Source organism: Babylonia areolata, chromosome 21 (assembly GCF_041734735.1).
Source record: "Babylonia areolata isolate BAREFJ2019XMU chromosome 21, ASM4173473v1, whole genome shotgun sequence".
Classification (NCBI taxonomy): domain Eukaryota; kingdom Metazoa; phylum Mollusca; class Gastropoda; order Neogastropoda; family Buccinidae; genus Babylonia; species Babylonia areolata.
In genome coordinates, this window is record NC_134896.1 from 9,263,442 (window position 1) to 9,286,523 (window position 23,082).

Sequence of the window (23,082 nt, forward strand, 5' to 3'; positions counted from 1 at the left end):
ACGTATTTTAATGAATGTTCATGTTCAAAAAGTGATCGCACTGACGTATATACTCGAGTCAGAAGACAAAGGTCGGAGAATTTACAGACAAATTGAACCGGTTGCATCTTACTTATCTTAGTTTCTGACTCAGCATCTGTTCACATGTTCATGTGTGACTGCATACTTAATGAACGGAATTTGGTTCCACTGAAACATATTGCAAAGAGACTTGATTGTTTTTTATGGGTTTTTTTAAATAATTTTTAGTCTTTTAGGAAATACTAGCATCCAGGACACTATTTACATGTGGGCATGTACAGTCCACTGGAGCTGAGACCTCATCAGTAGAGCATGAAAGCTTTCAGTTACAGATATGTGAAAGATCTCTGTCAGAGGTGTGATCCTGTCAGCTGACTTGAAGGACTTTCCTCATACAACACAGATGGAATGAGTTGAGTTACTCTGCATGCCAAGAGTATACAGTCCGGGTCTCTATGGCATACAGCAGTGAGGGCAGAACGATTGCTCAGCAGTCCTTCAGCTTAGTTTTGAGGCTAAGTCCTCGACGGGTCCACACATTTGTTTGGAGTATGCCAAAGGCTGCGCTAAAGCGGGTGATGCGGAAGATAACTTCCTTGTATATCGTGGCCGACTTGGACAGTGTGCTGCCAAGGTAGACAACCTTTTCAACAGCGGCTGATTTCTGGCCTTGAACTGTGATGATGGCCTCAGTGATGAAAATATAATTAGATTGCACATACCGGATTCAGAAAGGGCAGATCTACTTTAGAACACCTAGTAAAACTAACAACAAACATAAAACAACAGTTTTCAAAGAGAAAGAGTGTTGGCCACGTCCTTTGATCTACAAAAATCTTATGACCGCATTTGGCATGCCAAATTACTGTTTAAGCTACAAAACATTTGGTTAAGTGGCAATGTATACAGGTATATAAAGTCTGTTTTGACAGAAAGAAGCATCATCACTTAAGTTGGGCAATCATTGTCTTCAAGATCAATTAACATGGGTATTCCACAAGGATCTATAATTTCCCCACTTTTGTTCATTGTAATGTTATATGATTTGCCAAATATTTGTCTAAACCTATAAATCTCGCCCAATACGCTGATGATATAGCAGTTCGGTTGAACGTAACTTTGCGAAAAAAAAAACCGGGCTTGCGTTATATAAGAACTTGACAAATTAAACATTTATGTGAAATATAATGGATTACAGTTTTCAAATGAAAAGACACACATGATACTTTTTAACAATGGTGCTGCCTCCCCCCCCCCCCCCCCCCCCCCCGCCCCCCAAAAAAAAAGAAAAAAAAGAAAAGAACTCTTCTACATATCTGAGGGTCAATTTCCTTGGTTTTTATTTTACTCCACAGCTAAATTGGAAGAAACATATAGAAGATATGATATCAAAAGCAATGAAAAGCTTAAATTTTCTTAAAATCGTCAGTAAACAGCCTTGGGGTCAAGATTCAAAAACACTTATTCATCTCGCTACTGCACTGGTAATATCTAGATTGATGTATGGACATGAGGTATTTTTCTCTGTTCTGAATGCTTTCCTTAAAAAATTGCAAAGCCTAGATAGCAAGTCTAAAACGTTTGCTCTAGATGTTCTAGATACGAACAAATTACTGTTCTATAGAGCTGCAGGAATATTACCTCTTAATAAATTAAGAAAGCTAGCGTCGGCAAAATATGTAATTAGAACAAATGCTACAGAAAAATCTGTCAAAACTGAAATTAATATACGCTCTGACAAACATTTTTTTTGAAACGAGCGAAACTAAACAGAAATCTAGAAACTATTTCTACATACATGTCAGATACTATTAATCGATCAAATGTTGATCCACAAAATGTTGCTCTGTATGAGCACTTCACCAGTTCCATTATGGGAATTAACTGGAGCAGCTTTTGATATTCAATATACAGACGATTCTGTTCTAGAAAATAAGTTTGCTGGTTCTGGATATACAATTCCTGCTTTGAAAATTGAAAAGTCATATTATATTAGAAAGGGCTTTTGCAGCTGAATTAATTGCCGTTCTTATGGTATTAACATATCTAATTGATCTGCCCCTAAATTTGATTAATGTTTTATTTTGTGTCGATTCAAAACCATTTCTTCAGTCTATCAAATCAGTTTGTACAAACATTAATTATAACATCATTTTTTAGATAAGATTTTTGATTCACTGTATCCAGTTGAGAGGAACTAATATTGAAATATGCTGGATTCCCTCTCACTGTGTTTTTGTTGTGGTTTTTTCTAATGAACGTACAGATCATCTTGCAAAACTTGGAGCTAAAAACGCTTTAAATGCAATTGAACTTCCTCATCATTTATCATCTGAAATGCGCAATATTGTTGAAAGAAATACGCTAAATTCCTTTCTGTCTTTATAAGTTAACACTTCTGTCTTATTAGGTTATTACTAAATGCCCCATACACAAAATATTGTGAAAATATTGAATGCATTTGCTAAGGACGTTTAACGGTAGAGCACGTTTTATTTTAACCTGCTATTTAGAAATGAAACCTTTTTTGCCTCCAGAAATTACTGAACGCGTGTTACCAGTTTCAAATGTTAATATCTTTTTTGAAAAAGTTGTATATTTCGAACTGTTCCTTATTAAAGTTAGCTAGTTATGTGTTAAATAGTCCAGTTAGTTGTTTATTGTAGATCCCCACATCAACCTCTTTTCAAATAATAATCTACGGAAGTTGTGCATACAATATTTGATTATTGATTATTTTTTGTCCAAATCCCGCTTCCCCTGTCCCCCCTCTCACACACACCCTTTCAATATTATGTTTTTTTCTTTCTCCAGTCACTAAAAACTAACCCTCTCCGTTTTACAATTTGTACTCTATCTTTTCCACATTTCGTTTTCTCTCTGTCTCTCTTTTTCTTCTTAGTCCCCTCCTCCTCGCCCTCCCTCCCCCCTCCCCTCCACTCCACCTCAACTGCCCCCCTTTTCATTCGAATATACAGAAATGTTGACTTCCAATTGATAATAACAATCATCATCTTTGTGATAGAAATGATAATAATCCAAATAATAATGATATAATTTATTTCCAGTCTGTTATCGTCATCTTAGATGAACAGACTATAAATAAATAAACGAAAATGCAGCATTTTGTTTCAAACTTTTCTGTCTGTGTAAATGGACCATTTTGTTTCCAATGTATCTGTCTGTCTAAATGTGTCATTTTGTTTCAAAGCTGCTTGTCTGTCAAATAACACCATTTTGTTTCAATCGTCTCTGTATAAAGGCACCCTTTTCTTTCATACTTTCTGTGTGTCTGAATGCACCATGTTGTTTCATCGTTTCAGTGTGTCTGAATGAACCATTTTGATCCATAAGTCTCTGTGTTTCTGAATGCACCATTTTGATCCACATGTCTGTGTATCTGAATGAACCATTTTGATCCATAAGAATCTGTGTGTCTGAATGAATAATGTTGTTTCATGATTCAGACGGACTTTCCAGTCGGTGTTCGGAGTTCAAAACAGAACAACACAAATGGATTCTTACTATCTGACAACGATGTCTGAAATGGCAACAGTCTCAAACATCTCAACTGCAGAAACCAGCGGGTACATGTCAACCAATACAGTGTCAGAAAAAGTCTTGTCCGTCAGGGACATTACGTCTTTTGCGCCATATGAAGCAGGCATGGTGTTGTGGAAAGTGTGTTGTCCCATCATTCTGGCCTTGGGAACGTTCGGTAACTCCATGACTCTCGTCATCCTTCGAACAGTGCCGTTAGGGGGCGCTGGCGTGTCCGTGTTCTTCTCGGCGTTGGCGGCGTCGGACCTGGTGGTGTTGTACACGGGACTCCTGCGGCGTTGGGTCTTGAGTCTGTGGAGTCTGGATTTCAGGCAATTGCATGACGTCATGTGCAGGATGCACTTGTTCCTCGTCTACCTGTCCCGGATGACGTCATCGTGGTTTCTGGTTGCCATGACGATGCAGCGTGTGGCTTCTGTCTTGTGGCCACACCGCGTAGCCCTGCTGTGCACACGGCGTAAATCTCAGGTGAGATCATGGAAACATTTGAACCTTCAATGCTTGTATCATTTCAACGAAGCTTTCTTCTTAAATGTGTCTACAACTCTTCCTCATACCCATCTGGAATCATTTTGCTTATGTTTGCTGAGGATTTTGTCATGGATATGTTGTGTGTCCATAACCCTCTGAGCTCAGGCGTAGATTGCAGGGGTTTTTGTACGCGTATTTGGTCTCTTTTCCCCAAGCACACACAATTAAGGTTCACGTACTAGCATGCCAGCATATCTAAAGACTTGGGAGAACTTGAAGACAAACTCTCCACCACGAACCCACCAGATCTGCCGGGATTTGAACCCCAGGTTTTCAGACTCCCAGTAAAAATGTCTGCAGCAACACAGCATCCACTTGCAAAGCATGCCAAGAGACAGACAATGTCTCCAGATAAAACTGACTGCTCATTTAGTAGCAACCTACTACTAACTTGTGTGACTGGCACGTATTTTAGAATTTGTTGTAGACAGACAGTGGGGAGAAGACATAGTGATGTGATACGTTATCTCCACGAATATAATGATTATCACATTTTTACTGTTATTTCTCTTTCAAAATGAATCCGTGACAATCAGCTGCTCCTGAAAATTTCTAGAACTAACAGATCTGGCCAAGGACCAAGGAATTAGGATGTTGTGATGATTCGGATTGGTATCCTGATGCAACAATATAGAATAATACTTTGTCTCCTAAAGGGATATTATCAACACTTTTACCTGTATAACAGCAACACAAAAAGAGTCACAGTCATTACATCCACAGCTCATCAAAAAGTTTGATCATGCTACGACGTTTCGATAACAGCACTAATTCACAATTTTAAAATGCTTAAAACAGTATAAACTCACATCATATATGCCATCTTCAGCGATGTACGTTAGGGGGTTAGGGGGTGCACGGGAGGGGTAGTACCTCTACAGGGGGGCTTGTCACGCTCTTCCGGGAGTGGTTCATCCTCTATTGGTCCCCACTGGCACCCAGCTCTCACCTATGGGTCCTAGAAGCTGCTAGCATGCGGCAGCGCCCAATCCCCGGGCAACGGCTTTGACAGGTTGGCTAAACTAGGTGAGAGTAGCCGACGGGTCTCAAACCCTCGGTGAGTTAGGGCTTGTCTACCCAAGCATGTGAAGACTGGATCCGGCGGACTCTGCGGAAGAAACCTTCATGGTTCAACGGAGAGGAAGGCGGTTGCAGCAGAGCACTGAGGAGTGCTGAGGGCAGGATGAGGCACATAGGACATCCTGGTCATCCACTGCATCCTTTTCCATCTCCAGTCGTCTTGCCCTCGTCTTGCCACTGGATACAGACGGTCTCGGACAAGAGAGTGATGTCGACGGTGCGCAACTCCTCCTCACTATAAACAAAGTCATCGTGCAAGTCATCAGTGATCCTTCATCCAATACCATCATTTTCCCCAAGCCCTGTGGCGACAGGCGAGCGACGAAGCGACAGGTGTGGGTACACTGGCAGTCGTAGCCACGGACCTGCACGCAGGCGGCTCAGGCCATAGAGTCGTTTTTCACCGACTGTAGCAGTGGTGGAGATCGTTAGCCCCCTGAGCGACTGAGCAGCCCTCTTCAGGACAGCACTGCTCACCTCCATGTCATGAGGAAGGCGCTAGAAAAGGTGCCCTAAACATTGCCTGCTCCACACCACCCTAGTCAGCATACCGCAGCTGACGGGGACCCTACTCAAGCGGTCAACACACAAAGGAAAGAAAGAAGAAAACAAGGAGCACCCCATTGACCATTGCCACATGGAACGTGTGTACGCTTCTGGACAGAGGTGACTCAGACAGACCACAGAGACGCACAGCACTCATTGCGAGTGAACTAGCCAGGTACAACATCGACATCGCTGCCTTAAAGCGAACTCTGTGAACAAGGCACAGGCTACAACTTCTTTTGGAGTGGTCGCGGACCTGAGAAGAGACGTGAGGCTGGAGTTGTCTTTGCAGTGAAGACAACCCTCGTTGGCAAGCTGGCTGGCCCCCCGAAAGGAGTGAACGATCGCCTGATGACGATGAAACTCTCTTTATGCAGCGGGAAGAAGTTTACCACCATTGTCAGCGCCGACGCGCCCACCATGACCAACCCGGATGAGATCAAGGACATGTTCTACGAGGACCTGAACGATGTCATCACCACTGTTCCCAACGCAGACAAGCTCATCATTCTTGGTGACTTTAACGCGAGAGTTGGCTGTGACAGCACCTCCTGGGAAGGCGTGATTGGGAAGCATGGGGTTGGTAACTGTAACAGCAATGGTCAACTACTTCTCCAGACATGTGGCGAGCACGACCTTCTTATCACAAACACCGTCTTCTGACTCCCTACCCGTAACAGGACGTCATGGATGCATCCTCACTTTGGGCATCTCATCGACTTTGTCATCGTCAGGAAGAGGGACAGGCAGGACATACGAGTCACGAGGGCTATGTGTGGCGCCGAGTGCTGGACAGACCACCGCCTTATCATCTCCAAGCTCAACCTCCGCATCCAGCCCAAGAGACGGCCTCAGGGCATGAAAGCACCCATAGGCCTGAATGTCAACAAGCTGGAGCTAGGCAACATCAAGCAGAGCTTTGCTGACACCCTGGAGGAACGCCTTGAGTCCACCGTACCGGACAACCAGAATGCGGAGGCAGCATGGGGCGCACTGCATGAGACGGTGTACAACACTGCCATAGAGTGCCTGGGGCCTTCTGCCAGGAAGCACAAAGACTGGTTTGATGAGAACTGCACTGACATCAAGCAGCTGCTGGAAGACAAACGCCAAGCCTACAGAGCCCACATTGAAGATCCCAAGTCACAGTCAAAGAAAGACATACTGAAGAGCGCACGCAGCACCATCCAGCTGAAGCTGTGGCAGATGCAGGATTCCTGGTTGAGCAACAAAGCTGATGAGATCCAGGGCTTTGCAGACAGGAATAACATGAAGAACTTCTATAACGGCCTGAAAGAAGTCTACGGTCCCACCACCTCCGGATCTGCTCCACTCCTCAGTGCTGATGGTTCTACCCTAATCACTGACAAGGACGGGATCCTTCAGAGATGGGCTGAACACTTTGACAGCATACTAAACCGCCCTTCCACCATCAATGATGAAGCCATCGACCGTGGAATATCCCTGCTATCTGTCGCAGGCAAGACTCTGTCCAGAGTGCTATTCAACCGTCTCATAGCGTACCTTGAGCAAGGTCTCCTACCAGAGAGCCAGTGTGGGTTCCGGAAAGAACGCGGGACTATCGACATGGTGTTTGCTGCCAGGCAGCTCCAGGAGAAGTGTCAGGAACAGAACGCCGACCTTTACTCCACCTATGTCGATCTGACCAAGGCCTTCGATACTGTTAGCAGAGATGGCCTTTGAAGAATCATGGCGAAGTATGGATGTCCCAGAAAGTTCATCACCATCATACGGCAACTACACGATGGGATGCTGGCTTGAGTCCAAGACAACGGAGAGACTTCAGAACCATTCCCTGTCTCCAACGGAGTCAAGCAAGGGTGTGTTCTTGCCCCCACCATGTTCAGACTCATGTTTTCAGCCATGCTGACAGATGCCTTCAGAGACGCTGACGTAGGCATTGGCATCAGGTACCGCACAGACGGCTCACTCTTCAACCTCAGGAGGTTTCAAGCAAAAACCAAGGTGAGGACAGACACCGTCAATGACTTCCTGTTTGCTGATGACTGCGCTCTCAACGCTGCCTCCGAAGCTGACATGCAACACAGTGTCGACAAGTTCTCTGCTGCCTGTGACAACTTTGGCCTCACAATCAGCACAAAGAAGACTGAGGTGATGCACAAGCCAGCTCCAGGAAAGCCTTACGTTGAACCAAACATCTTCATCAACGGGAAGCGACTGAACGCGGTGGACAAGTTCACATACCTGGGCAGTACACTCTCTCGCACAGTTGTCATCGACGACGAGGTGAATGCCACAGTTGCCAAAGCCAGCGCTGCCTTCGGCAGACTCCATAAGAACGTTTGGAACAGCAGAGGCATCACCCTGGAGACGAAGCTCAAAGTATACAAGGCCATAGTTCTCACCACACTGCTCTATGGATGTGAATCATGGACGATCTACAAACGCCACGCCAAAAAGCTGAACCACTTCCACACCACCAGCCTCTGAAAACTTCTCGGCATAAAGCTGCAAGAGAAGATCCCTGACACAGAGGTGCTCACTCGTGCAAACTTGCCCAGCATCTACACCATCTTTATGCAGGCCCAGCTGCGCTGGGCAGGCCATGTAGTTCGCATGCCAGACCACCGGCTTCCCAAGAAACTGTTGTACAGTGAACTCCAACATGGCAAGCACACCCATGGAAGCCAAAAGAAGCGCTTCAAAGACACTCTGAAAGCTTCTCTGAAGGCCTTCAACATCAGCCACGAGACATGGGAGCTGAATGCAATGGACAGACCAAAGTGGCGTTCAGCTGTCCACAAAGGCGCCAAATCCTGTGAGGCCAACAGAATCGCTGCAGCAGAGCAACGCAGACAGGCCAGGAAAAGCAGTGCCAGCAAGTCCCCGACAGCCGCCGCCATCCCCTGTTCACACTGCGTCAGAACATTCCGGGCGCGGATTGGCCTGATCAGTCATCTGCACACCCACAGAGCCCAATCCACCCACCCCCAGGATGACTACATGGTCCTCGTCGTTCCCGACGGACGAACCACACACGTTATACACAAACAAAATCTGAAATAGATAAACTAGTAAATAATATCTGAAAAAAGTGAGAAAATATGTATACGTAATAAAAAATTTTTTAAAAAGATGTATGCACTCCCATTTAGATTCTCAATCTAATATTTACATATAGCTAAGACTTGTATTCATTTGCACACATATTTCAGTCTTAGAATTCAGCATCCTCAAGTAAAACATCACCATTTGGAGACGATGGAAAAGTAACAGTTACTGTAGTGTCTCAGAGAGCATTCATGGTTTTCCACAATACTTACTTGGATGATATGCCATTGTGTATGGGTTTGTTCTTGGGTGGAGGAGGTGGGAGGGGAAGACGTTGGTAAATTGTTCAGCCCTGACGGAGGTATGCACTGTATTGAGTGTCTCTATTTTGTTTGTGTTTGTGTAATTGCATCTTTTATTCAGAGTTAATTTTAGAGAAAAAAAGAAAGAACGAAAGAGAGAGAGAGGAGCAAGAGCACAGAGTGTGTTAGACTAAGTATAGTACTGATTAGTTTGCTTAATTTCCCCACTCTCGATCGCTGTTGCCCTTTGTGGGCTGCTAGAGAGGTGGTCCTCTGTGTGTGTATGTGTGTGTGTGTGAGTGTGTGTGTTTACGTGTGTTCATATACACACGTGCATGTTCGTGTGCATTCATGTGTATATCCACATGCACATTGGCCTAACTGTCTATGCATTTAGGTATTGTTTGAACAGATCACTCGATTTTTTTTTTTAACTCACTTGTGTAATCCATGTGAGTCTGCGTAATAACCCGGTGTTCGGTTGTCTCTGTGTGTGTCTGTCTGTATGTATGTCTGTGTGTCTGTGGTAAACTTTAACATTGTCATTTTCTCTGGAAATAATTAGTCAGTTGATACCAAATTTGGTACAAAAATTAAAAAAATGATCAGTTCTTTCCATACATTTTAATCCTATTGATATTACACCTCTTGGAAGGCACAGAATAGATTAAAATATTTTCACCAAATAATTTTTGTTACATTTTTCTTTTCTGTTTTTTCTTTCTTTTTTCTTTTTTTCTTTTTTTTTCTTTTTTTAATTTTTTTTTACACAAAACATATCATTTTTATGTGATATACCGACACATTGAACAAAAGCAGTCAATTGTTTTTGTTGCTGAAAATGGAACTTCTTTTGCTCAGTATGGAAGTTACTGTTACACACACATCTCTCAATGTGCCTGTTAACGGGAGGTTATACTTATTGGCTGAAAGCTATTTATTTGTAACGGAGATATTTTACATTTGAGAATGATGCTGACTGCTAGTACTACATCGACATATTTACTGCATACAAACATTTTACAGATGTTACTACATTAACAAGAATAAACATAACAGAAATTGTACTCAACAGACCCCACACAAATCGACGGAGGCGGACATCTTGGAATACTATACAGCGTGCCGTATTCACTCAATAATTCGCAATTACATATAACTGACTGGAGGCGAAGAAGAAAGCTCAGTTTTTATTCAGAGAGAGATTTGTGCACAGGCCTAAAAAAAACTTACTGCATAAGTGTCCCCAACGAGCATACAAATACACAAAATCGATTTTCCATGCACGTTTTGTCAGTTGCATCACGTCGCATTCTGCATGCATGAAGGAAGACAACTCTGACCTTTGCCAACTGTGCGTCTATTGATAAGTGACTAACAAGCATGGATATATGTAAAACACGCAATACCTAGCTTTGAAAGATTTTTTTTAACAGTAACATAGTCTCTAATGCGTCTATTATCCAAATTGTTTGGTGGCCAAGTACAAATATTCTAAGCAACTCCTTGCAGCCCGTCTAAAAATAGCTGTTGCAGTTTTCTCCATTCAGTTGACACGAAAGGGGCGGCAGGTTGGTGTAATGAACATGCAAGTGTCGTGCCATGGCTGTGTGATGAAAGTCATCACATCGCAGTACACGTTTTTGTGTGTGCCATAACACTTTAATGAGAAAGGCAATTTTTATACATATATGTGTGGTTGCACGAGGCGCATCGGGCGCTTGAGTGAACATTTACTTTTCTTATACGGATGTTCAGGTGAGAGCTCAGGTAGATGCATGCTGTCCGGCACAACTTGTTTGTCACCGACCCTGTGCGGCCGTTCGGCTTATAGCCACAGAGAACTTTGGCTCTGAGACCCTAGTGCTCAGGTGAGTGTGGAAAAGAAACAACTTAGAATAATTCTGGTGTTTATTTTATTTCATTGTTATAGCGTCGATGGAGTAATTGGATAAGTGTATGTATATGTGCATTTGATGGTCGTTTTGCTTTTTGGTCTTAAAACCCCCCGATGTTATTATATCATCATACTGTTTGTTGACAGTAAGGTTCCTTTTTGTAGAAGTGTTTATGATATCATTGCTACTGTGACAGGGAGAGAAGAATATTTGCTTACACTTGATTTTACCTAATCTTTGTATTATTATTAGAATTATTTCCACTGAGATTTTCTTCTTTACGTTTAACGTGGCGAAAGCCTTGAGATGGCCTTAGTGGTCGGCGAGGCTCTAAGCACCATAATTTGATTTGATTTGATTGTTCGCAACGCTGGAATAATGGAATATAAATTTGTAATATGTAATTACCAGCGCTTGCCAGGAAAACATATGACTGGATTCGAAAAGCGGAAAGAGGCTGAAATATATTACTATTACGAAGACGATAGCTAAGGAATTATGAATTTATAACTGGTAAATTAATGGTGAGGATGATGTGTGATTGAACCCAGGGTAGTTAGTGAAATTGTACAGGGCACCCGCGCACCCACTCACACACGTGACTGACGGGACTAACGGACAAGACAAGACAATACGGAGGCAAGCATAAGCACGTACATCACCAAAGACAAACAGAGTGTTTTTATTTTGATTCAAAGAGCTTGTGGGTTGGCGCTGGGCCCAGACCCAGTCGCAACAGCAGCAGCAGCAGTACCGCTGATGGCGCCACTGTGGAGGGCAGCCAAGCTGTGAAGGTGCTGAGGAGCACCCTGTGTCCAAGCTCTGGAGAAGGCGCTGAGGAGCACCCTGTGTCCAAGCTCTGGAGAAGGCGCTGAGGAGCACCCTGTGTCCAAGCTCTGGAGAAGGTGCTGAGGAGCACCCTGTGTCCAAGCTGTGGAGAGGGTGCTGAGGAGCACCCTGTGTCCAAGCTGTGGAGAGGGTGCTGAGGAGCACCCTGTGTCCAAGCTCTGGAGAAGGTGCTGAGGAGCACCCTGTGTCCAAGCTCTGGAGAAGGTGCTGAGGAGCACCCTGTGTCCAAGCTGTGGAGAGGGTGCTGAGGAGCACCCTGTGTCCAAGCTCTGGAGAAGGCGCTGAGGAGCACCCTATGTCCAAGCTGTGGAGAAGGCGCTGAGGAGCACCCTGTGTCCAAGCTGTGGAGAAGGCGCTGAGGAGCACCCTGTGTCCAAGCTGTGGAGAAGGCGCTGAGGAGCACCCTGTGTCCAAGCTGTGGAGAAGGCGCTGAGGAGCACCCTGTGTCCAAGCTGTGGAGAAGGTGCTGAGGAGTCCAGAATTGAAGACTGGAGTGAAACGGACTTGAAGGACATGAGTATTCCCGTCATGTGTTGTGCAGTATGTTGTGTGTTGTTACCCTTCATAGTTAGTATGAGTGTGTGAGTGAATGTGTGAATTTTTCAAATATAGTTGTTTTTTATATATAAATCTTTGCAAAGATATCCGTCTCCCGTGTGGTTATTATACACGTGAACATGGCTGACTGAGAGGAGTAAGATCTGAAATTTTTCTGTCTTTTTGATAGTTTATCTAAACGGGTATGAATGGATGTCTTTACAGGCTGACTGACGTCACAAAGTAACGCATGTAAAATGAAATGGAACAGTTCTGGAACTGTAGAGTGTCGCACAGTGACAGAATGAGTTACAAATGCCTGTGGCCAGAGGAAGAACGAGAAATATTTGTTCATGTAGAATACTTGTATGAATGTGAAAATGTTTTGCACGTGGTAAGTGTGGGTGAATCGTGAGCTGTGCATGTTTATGCGTGTGTGTGCGTATATGCAGGTGCTGTAACGTCAGTCTGAATGTATCAGAGCTTGGGTGATGTGCGTCTGTGAGACGGTGTGAGCCTTGACTGTTTCGAACATCAGGGCTCCATGGTGACCGGCCACGGAGTGGAGGGACCCCTTGTGGAACTGATGTTTAACGGAGGAGGTGGTGCCCGAGTGTCCCACAAGTTGTGTGGGGTGGACATTAACTACTGTGAGTAGATATAACTGGCCAGCCTAGGACTGAGTTCGATCCTGGGATTGGATCAAACAAGTGTGCACAGAGAGAATTATGACTTCTGACAGTCAAGACATTTGTTCCTGGTTTTTTGAAATAATTTCTTTCAAGGTGAAAAGAGTGAGTGGATGAATAAAGAAACAATTTTCATTTTTGTTTTAATAACTATAACTGGCTCAGGGGAAAATTCCTTGTGTCTGTTTTCTGTTTACTAAGAGAGTGAGAGACTGAAGACAACTTGCTATATATTTCTTTCATTATCCTGTCTGTCTCCTCACCCCACCTAGTAACACGCATACTTCCCGCTGGGTTTTTTTTTTTCGAAGTTCTGAAAGAACAAGTGCCTTGAGGCAAAGTTTAACTTCGGCAGTCAGTTTGACGCAGCATCTTTCTTACTCAGGTCAATAAAACTTCAAACATCACATCCACTAACTGACCATGTGGGTGAATAAGCGGACCCTTATTTAGTGTTACAAGTGGGCCTATTAATATATCGACCCGGTTCCTATTTTCTGCTTTTCGTCAGAAATGAGTATTCCTATAATTGACAATTGCATGCTTGAAACGGAACAATTCCATTTGAAGCAGCCCACGTTCCCGTTATTTCACTTTTTTCCCCCTCAAAAACACATATAGATCTCGATCAAATATTGTGTGTGTTTGTAAACAAAGTGAGTCAATATTTTAACTCGGTGTTCGGTTGTCTGTGTGTGTGTGTGTGTCTGTGGTAAACTTTAACATTGCCGTTTTCTCTGCAAATTCTTTGTCAGTTGACACCAAATTTGGCATAAAAATAGGGAAAAATCAGTTCTTTGCAGTCATCTTGTTCAAAACAATATTGCACCTCTGGGATGGACACACACACAAAATTATATGCAAACTGAATTTACTGTTATGTATGTGTGTGTGTGTGTGTATATATATATATATATATATATCATCAAAACTTGGCACTTTGATCTGATATTCTGTCACAACAACAAGAGCAGTCATTTTTATCATTTTTTGTTCAAACAGGAACTTATTTTGCTAAGCATAGAAATTATATTTCTGGTGCATGTCTTTGCTGCAGATAGTAAAAAAAAAAGGGAAATTAATCTGTAATTAATGCTAGGGGGATTAATTTGCTTTAAACTGATCTTTCTCATCTTAAACATTACATTTTGAAATTATACTCAATAGACAAAAAGCTTGTGTGTTTTACTCTCAGTGTACAGGGCTTTCACTATGTTCATTCGCCCAAGCGGTCTTTTTCGGAAAGTACTAGAATAAATACTACGAGTGGACTTTATAGATCTATTGGCTGAGCCCTGAAGGTCATGGGCAAAAATCAGTTGTTCATATTCCTCGCGAACGCGATCGAAAGACACCATTTTGTTTCAAGTTGTTGACCTACCCGTTCAATCCTATATTCAATCGACAATACACGATAACATGTGATGGAAAGTTGGAGAAGGAGACCGTTAAATATTTATTCAGAGAAAGATTTGTGAACGCCTCATCACTTCCTGGATTATGCCCCAAACTGCCACAAAAATATCAACAAAATCAATCAGATTTCACAGTTAAAAATAATAAACCATGAGAGTTAATATCCTTGATGAAACGAAAAAATTTCCAGTCTTGACTTTTCTAAAAATGAAGTCCTTTTCACTTCATGCGACGTTTAGAACTACTTGCACTTGGCTCTACATGTTATTAGTTTAACAAATACTCAATTTTCATATCAACTTTAAAACTAGAATGAACATAACAGAGAAATTGAATTTACCGTCACGTACATTCTCGGCGGGTGTAACTAAACTTGTAATCTATCTAGATCCAGAGAAAACGGCTAAATGTTGCAGTGTGATTGCGGCGATAGCCACGTCTCTTTTACCTTTACTTTAAAATAATTTTTAATTGCCCTTAAAGATTTTTTGAATGCCCAAGATACACCAGAATAATATGATTTAAACAGCGTTCTCACTGCAAATACCGCAATCAATTTATCGCCCTTTAAAAAAGCATGTTTAAATATTAAATTTATGAATGTCAATTAAGGAGCCATGATAGTGTAGCGGGTAAGACAGTTTCTTCTCACCCGAACACGCGGGATTCGAATCTGCCGCCAGGACTTTTTTTTTCTTTTCTCTTTTTTTTGTTTGTTTTTTTTTCTTCTTTTTTATATATTTTTTTTTAACCCGAAGCTTTATAATAACAAATACAGAACACATTTTAACGATAATTTTTTTAAAAAGTGTATGACAAGTGAGTCTTGCTTCTTCTCTCTCCCCCCCCCCCCCCCCCACCTCCTTTATTGGATTAAGTGCATATCACAAGTGAGTCTTGAAGGCCTTGTCTCATGTTTTTTTTTCTTTTTTGCGGGGGTGGGTGGGGGATTGGTGGGCCTCCAACTTTTTTTTTTTCCACGTTTTGACTCACTTGTGTAAACAAAATTAGTCAATGTTATTACCCAGTGGTAGATGTGTGTCTGTGTCTGTGTCTGTGTGTCTGTCTGCGTGTCCATGGGAAACTTTAACATTGCCATTTTCTCTGCAAATACTTTGTCTACCTTTACCAAATTTGGCTTAAACATAGTATCAAAAATATCTTCACAGTCACACCAATAATAGGTTGTAAGTCTCCCGAATTAAGCCATATTTCCGCATCATTAACGGGTTATTTCGTTGAGATTCGTTCCAAAATCCGATTATTCTAAAAACCGCTTCCCACTGAGTTAATAGAACGTGAGTTGTGTTTGGTAAGAAGACGACATGACCTCGTTTTTCTTGTTCACAATCAAAAGGAAAGAAACAAACTCTGGACAGAACACATACAGTGACACTACACCATCAATGTGTTTACAGCATATAGATATTCTAAAGTGGACACTGACTTAACTGGAATGAACACAAAAGAAAAATTGAATCGATTGTTTCTCTCAGCCCATTGTAGACTGGTTCGTGCAGATCTAGAGATCCACCATGTGTTGTGATGTGCTTGAAGCAATGGCAACGTCTTCTTTACCACTGAAATAAAAGAATAATCGAGACAGTGATAAGAAACTCTAGGGATAGCTGGACAGTACAAGGTCTCCAGAGAAGAAGCCCCTCTCAGTCAAGTGTTTCAGCACTTAACTCCTTACACTCTAAGGGGGCCGGGCTGCAACCCCCCCCCCCCCCCCCCCACCCCCTCACTCCTGGTCCTCAGCATGTTCTAACCCGTGCCTCCAGGGTGGTTGCCACTTTAGGACAGAGTCACCTTTTCTAGCAGACGTTTTCACCACTGAGCCATCGTACGCTTAGTTCGAGTAGGGAAATTCCTCCTAGACCAGATCCAGCTGGAACTCTTTTCTGCTGCTTCTGCCATTGCCGTCAGAGCCCATGTTCTCTCTCTGCCAGAAATCAACAGTTGTATCATGAGGCTGTAGGTAGATGCGACCTCACACCCTCTTGCACCAGTCTCTATGGTGAGGACTTTGGCTTGGAAGCCAGATTCTCTCAGGCTGCTGGCTAGACTAGCATACTTCTTGGGCTTGCAGATGTGGGCTTCTTCAATTCTGCTTTCATATGGCACAGTGAGCTCAATCAGAATTGCTTGTTTCGTTGCCTTGGAGTGGGGTACTATGCCAGGTCTCATGCTGCTCTTGCTGATGATTTCCGGGTGTTTCTTCCTCTCTGTTAGGTCAACTGTGCATTCCCAATCTTCGGCACCATCAAGCAGCCCACGTTTCCATGCTTTGGAAACCTTGGATGCCGTTCCTGGCCAGACTTTATTGCCTTCTGACGAGCGGAACTTCTGGTGGGGTTGGTGCTCCTTGGACAGTGCTGACCACGTGTGCTATTTCTTTTAGCACTTGGTTGTGCCTCCATGTGTACCGTCCTTGGATCAACGCCGCTTTACATGAGCTGAGGACATGTTCCACTGTTTGTTTGCCACGGCAGAGTGGGCATGCATGGTTATCTGCTTTCCCCCATTTCACTAAGTTTGTATTTGAGAGAAGGAGGTCTTACACAGATCTTAGGATGAAGCTGATCCTCAGAGGGGCCATGTTCCACATGTCGCTCCAGCTGAGGCTCCTTTGGCGTGCATTTTCCCATGTTGTCCACTGCCCCTGCTGGCCTTGCTGACTGCCTTCTGGACTCTTTTATCATCCTCTTCCTTCTTGATCTCCTGTATGATCATGTCTCTTTTTGCTTTCCCCCTTGCCTTGGACCACTATTCCATCTTTGTCAATCCGAGGCCTTGTCTGTTGGTTTAGGTGTGTCCTATTATTTCCTTCGTCTTAAGGCTTTCTTTCACTGCACTGACTGCCTCCCCGACCTTCCATTTTCTGCCGGTCTTTAGCTTGGGTTGGTTGGATCTCACAATACTGTCACCTGAGTCTTCGAGCATGCTGAGAAGTCTTGGCTTCCCTACCTTGTATTCTTCGACATAGGACTTCAGAGGTAGCCCAAGCTTTGCTTGGCAACAGTGCCACGTCAGTGAGACCAGGTGATACACCAAGCCATTTGCATATGTACTAGTTGATCTTTGCCTCAATCAACTCAACTGTGGTACAGCTGATATCATATATCAGGAGATGCCACAGGAGCTTTGGTATCAGTATGGACTGTAGGCACCACACTTTGAATGTGCCAGGAAGGCCACACTGGTCTATGATATGCAGGCCTTCTTCTGCTGTCTGCTTGGTTTCCTTTCCTCTTTTCGTGTCTTTCAGGGACTCATCATACCATCTTCTAAGGTTCTTGACTGGTTCATCTGACACCGTTGGAATGGCTTGGTTGGCTACAGTGAATGTGACCGTTTCAGCTACCTTTCCTTTTCGCAGTGAGGTGCTCCGTGATTTCTTTGGTTTGAAGTTCATCCTGGCTGAGGCAACTAGCTTGATCAGCCGCTTCAATATTTCACAGGTGTCATCCTCTTTTGTTGAAAGGACTGTTGTGTCATCCATGAAGGCTTTCAAAGGAGGTATCTGGTATCCGTTATTGAGGTCGGCTCGATCCGTTCCCTTCATTGAGGCCTTCAAGATCACTTCCATTGCCAGCACGAACAGGACTGGAGAAATTGCACAGCCCATGGCTATGCCCACTTCCAGATTGATTCAATATGTCATGTATTCCTTGGTGGTGAAACGCATTGAGAAACCATGGAAGTACTTCTTCAGCATTTCCCTGATGTTCGTTGGTACATGGTGCATCTCGAGAGCCAGTTGGATCATCTCTTGAGGAACTGACCCATACGCATTTGCCAGATCCAGCCATACCACGTTGAGGTTCTTTTTCTCTGCCTTAGCTCTTTGGATTGCATCCCAAATCATTGTGGCATGTTCTACACAGCCAGGAACTCCTGGGATGCCACCTTTCTGGACTGACACATTCAGGTGCCCATTGTCTGTGAGGTATTTTGTCAGTCTTACAGCCATGACAGAGAAGATTTTTCCTTCGACATTCAGCAGCGATATTAGTCTGAACTGGCTGATAGTACTTTAATTCTGTTCTTTCGGGATGTACACGCCATAATAGATTGTAAGTCTCCAGAAATAAGCCATATTTCCAGATTAATGGTTTATTTCGTTTAGATTCGTTCAAAAATCCAAAAATTCTAAAAACCACTTCCCACTGAGTTAGCAGAGGGTAGGTTGTGTTTGGTAAGAAGGCGACGTGACCTCGTTTTTCTTGTTCACAATCAAAAGGAAAGAAATACAAATTCTGGACAGAATACATACAGTGTACTTACTACAACATCAGCGTGTTTACTTTATATTGTCACGGACGACCTAGTGGTTGCAGTATTTTGTTATATATTTTTGATCAGATGGGGTTTCGAATCTGTATCGTTCCCTTTTCCGCAGGCGAAGTTGTCGGATGCAGTTGGACCATTGAGATTATCAGAGACGGGTGTGTTAGCGTTGTTTGTGCACAGGCTTTTTATCATGCATGTTTCTCTTTGTAGCTGGTGGTAGGGCCAGAAGCGTGCCATGGTTTTCCAATAATGTTTTGTGTGACACAATTTATGCAGACAACTGGAAAAAAAAGGTTATTTCATCATCTCACTTTGTTCACACAATTGTCAACATCAATAATGGTTCCAACAATGCAACTGTTTCAAATGGGTCATTCAGCTTTTTGTTGAACTAGAAGATTAGTGGAATATTGACATTCCCCTTTATCTTTACTGCTATCATTAGCTTATGTCATTCTCTGATACAAGCCGAGTATTATGTGGGCTACATGTATATAAATAAGGGATGTCTGGGCTACATGTATATAAATGGTGTGTTTCCAGATCACGGTGCTGTTGATGGTGGCCACATTGACGGCCCTCAACGCCCACTTCCTGGTGAGCTTTACCCTGTTCAATAACAGTGACCCCTCCACACCCCCATGCTGGTACGTGGACAACGCCCACCTAGAGCACTACAGTACGTTCGTCTACCCCTGGCTGGACCTGGTCTTCACCTCCTTCCTCCCCTCACTGCTGCTTCTCCTGGGCAACTCCGCTCTCGCGGCCTCCCTCTACCGCTCCGTGCGCCAGGCCCGTCAGATGAGCAGCCGTGCGGACACCACAACCACCACCACCCGAAAGAAAGCGGCGTCATCACTGACCGTGACGTTGATGTGCGTTTCTGTGACGTTTTTATGTCTGACGTTGCCAGTGTCCCTCTTCCTCATCACGGAGAAATACCTTGACTTCAGCGATGCGTATTACGTAGCCTGGTTGGAGCTTGTGTGGGTGGTGCTCAGCTTGTTGTCTTACTGCAATTTTGCCATCAATTTTTACGTGTACTGTCTGACGGGTACCAAGTTTCGGGTGCAGTGTCGACGTCTGCTGCTGTGTGGTGCGGGGCGAGGTGCACGTGCCATGACGACGTCCGCGACGTTGGTCACTTCCACTTCCAAGACGACGTGCCGCGATCAGCACAGCTCTGCTCTGGGCCAGAATGTGGAAGAAGTGGAGCATGACATGGATGATTTCTGATCAGTCATGATGGGGACATTGTTGTTCCTCCATGTGTACAACACAGTGGATACCTGGCACACACACACACACAGTACAGATATGTGATCAGAAATTCATTTTCTGCAAGCTCATTTGTAATGCTCATCGTTTTTGTCTGGGTTTATTCTCTCTCTCTCTCTCTCTCTTGCTCCGACTGAATTACATACAAGTCTATGAAGGTTGTTCCCACCACTGTGCTTCAGCTGCAGCTCCCAAGAAAGGATAAGGTAGTTTTTCTTTAATCCTTTTCTTCTCTTTCTCACTGGCTAACTGTTTTCGAGGACAGTCTCCCCGGATGGAAGTCAACGAAATCAAGCAGACTGGTGGGATGGCACAACTGCCCAAATCTATGTTCACACACACACACACACACACGCGCGCGCGCGCGCGCGCACACACACACACACACACACACACACACTCACACATGTATGTAACTCCTTTCTTCCTCTCTCCACTTTCGCATGCTATTTCCGTTGCATCTGTTCCTCATTCCCCTATCATCGAACTGGTGATCCCGATTCGCCAATTTTCAGTTCGCCCATGTACTCAGTTGTTCCATGTGTGTGTGTGTGTGTGTGTGTGTGTGAACAGGAAATGTGATCTTTGAATTTGAAGGAGCTCGTATGTCCGAGAACCTTCATTTATTTCTTTTTCATTTTCTGAATACCTTACGTTTGCACCATCCACTGGATAGCAGTGTGTGAGAAAAACTGTGGAGGGAATGAGGAAAAATGTGGACAATAAATCACAAGTAGACACAGGCGTCGTGTGATTTCTTCTACCGAATGCATTCATGCATGGTGATTATGTGCATGCACATATGCATATCAGGACACACGTACACGCACGCGAGCACCGATATGCACACACACACACACACACACACACACACACACACACACACACATTTGCACGTCGCAACAGACAAAACGATCAAGATCGTGCAAACCAGCGAACTGATCAACACCACGCCAGGTCTTACACGCTCTGCGCTCTTGCTCCACTCTCTCTCCCTGTCTCTCTCTCTCTGTGTCTCTCTAATCAATCCTGATGAAATGATGCAAAAACACAAACTAAAGACACTCAATTCGGTGCATACCCCCGTTAAGGCTGAACAATTATCACTGTCATTCGTTTTGATATTATCTATTTGTTGTTATTGTAATTTGGTATTGATACAATCTACATCACTGATCAAAGCATGTATTTTATTACTTCATGCCAGTCAATGCATAATTCATGTTATGCAGTATTAGGTCCTACTTTGTGTTGTTACTGAAACGTGGGAGCATGATCAAACTTTGTGATGAGCTGTGGATGTGATGACCATGACTTTTATAGTATACACGTCGCCTTTTTACCAGTAAACGTGTCGACAATTCATCTTTTGGAGATGATAAAGTATTCTTGTATTTTATGTCTTGTATCTACTCCCTGGGTCAGGACCCAGTCTGGATCATCCCTACAATCTATTTGCTTTGTCCTTGGCCCAGAACTGACAATAGCAGAAACCTTCAGGAAAATCCATCCACATCTAATTGGTTTGCTGACTGAGAAACATGAGTAAAAACAGGACCGTCGTGATGGAGATAATATACACTGGTATCTCTTCTCTCAACTGTCATTCTGTAACAGACTTAAACACATGTATCAGTCAGATAAGGTTAGTACTTGCTACAGAATGAAGAGTCGGTTGTACCTGCAGGCACTGTCATTCTCTTTGCACAATCTGCAGGTGGATGGTGTGTGGTGCATCAGATTTTCTACTGGAGATCTGTTCAAGATATTTTAGGAAGAATGCAGAAAGCAGGGCACCTGACTCAAAACAAGTGTTGATTTTGAACAAAACAAATGTCGTTTATATTCTAAACTGAGTTGAAGAGCTTAAAATGTATTTTACCCTCTCTTAAATAAAAGTGACGAGACTGCTAACATCTGTGAAGCTGAGTCTCCATGCAATTCACGCTACTGTGCATGGTAGCAGAGTGGTTGATAAGTGTTTGACTTTGTCTTAGGGTCTGTGGTTCGAATCCCGGCATATCCAGTGCGTTTGGGGTGGATAGTTGTGTTTTCAGAATCACCCTGCTCGATAGATATGCAGGCCTGCTAATGCCAGAACCTCCACTGTGTGTTTATGGGGAAAGGAGATCAAACATGCACACTAAAAAAAAGCCACAGTCCACCTAAGATATCGGAAAGTTATGGACACACAAAATGATCAGCACACACCAACCTCGACAGGAAATAAACAAGCCGAATCTGGTCGGGTATAAGGAAGAAGAAATCAAATCTCAGAGTCACAGGCAAATTCAGGGAGATACAGACAGCTTGATAAAATTAATATCGGTGGTGTGGTCACAAGATAGACGCCACAATCCGCATCGTCATGACAAACAGAAACCACGATGACGTCATCGCGGACAAGTAGGCGTGGAACATGTGCATCCTACCCATGACGTCACGCAGGTTTCATAGATCTAGAGACTTGTGAAACAATATATGGAACAAAATGGTGCGTTTAGACAGAGAGTTTTGAAACAAAACAGACAGAGACAGACAGAGACTTATGAAACAAAGTGATACATTCAGACAGACAGAGATATGGCAGAACAGGGAAACCAGGGAGAATAGCTTGCGATTCGAGTAAAACAAACTGAAACAAGAGGCAAAGCCTTCATAGTTCAATGATGATTCCTGCTGAACAACAACGACAAAGCTGAAAGCACTGGGCAGAGACAGAGGGAAGGGGTGGAGGGGGAATTGGTATTTACATATATCGATCTAAATAGTACTTTGCTCGCCATTTGAAAAGAATGTTTGTCGAACTGAAAGTTGAGTGCTGGAAACTGAACAAATCAATCTCAAGCAACCCACATCAATCAGCAATACATTGTTTTACAGATCTGTCAAAGTTTCAAACTTTCTTCAGCTTTCTGTGGGCTGCTGTCACTGGGACTGCAACAGAAAGAGTCCAGGTGTAGCTGTGTGGCGGAGATCTACTGGGTTGTGGAAACGATCTTTTGCAGCGCTAAGTTTGCTTGGCGCCAGGAAGTCTACGCTGTA

General features: G+C 43.6%; 1 protein-coding gene across 1 annotated transcript; it reads left to right on the plus strand.

Moving 5' to 3' along the window:
- Positions 1–3,501: 3,501 nt before the first annotated feature.
- LOC143296489 (uncharacterized) lies at positions 3,502–20,180 on the plus strand. The gene is made up of 2 exons (XM_076608450.1): positions 3,502–4,050; positions 19,303–20,180. Exons 1-2 carry the CDS (start codon positions 3,535–3,537, stop codon positions 19,993–19,995), a joined length of 1,209 nt encoding a protein of 402 aa, XP_076464565.1. The 5' UTR covers positions 3,502–3,534; the 3' UTR covers positions 19,996–20,180.
- The last annotated feature ends 2,902 nt before the right edge of the window (positions 20,181–23,082 follow it).

Coding starts and splice junctions, on each gene's coding strand:
- LOC143296489 (XM_076608450.1), top strand. CDS start 3,535: ATGGATTCTTACTATCTGACAACGATGTCTGAAATGGCAACAGTCTCA. Junction 4,051..19,302: donor GCACACGGCGTAAATCTCAG/GTGAGATCATGG, acceptor GTGTGTTTCCAG/ATCACGGTGCTGTTGATGGT.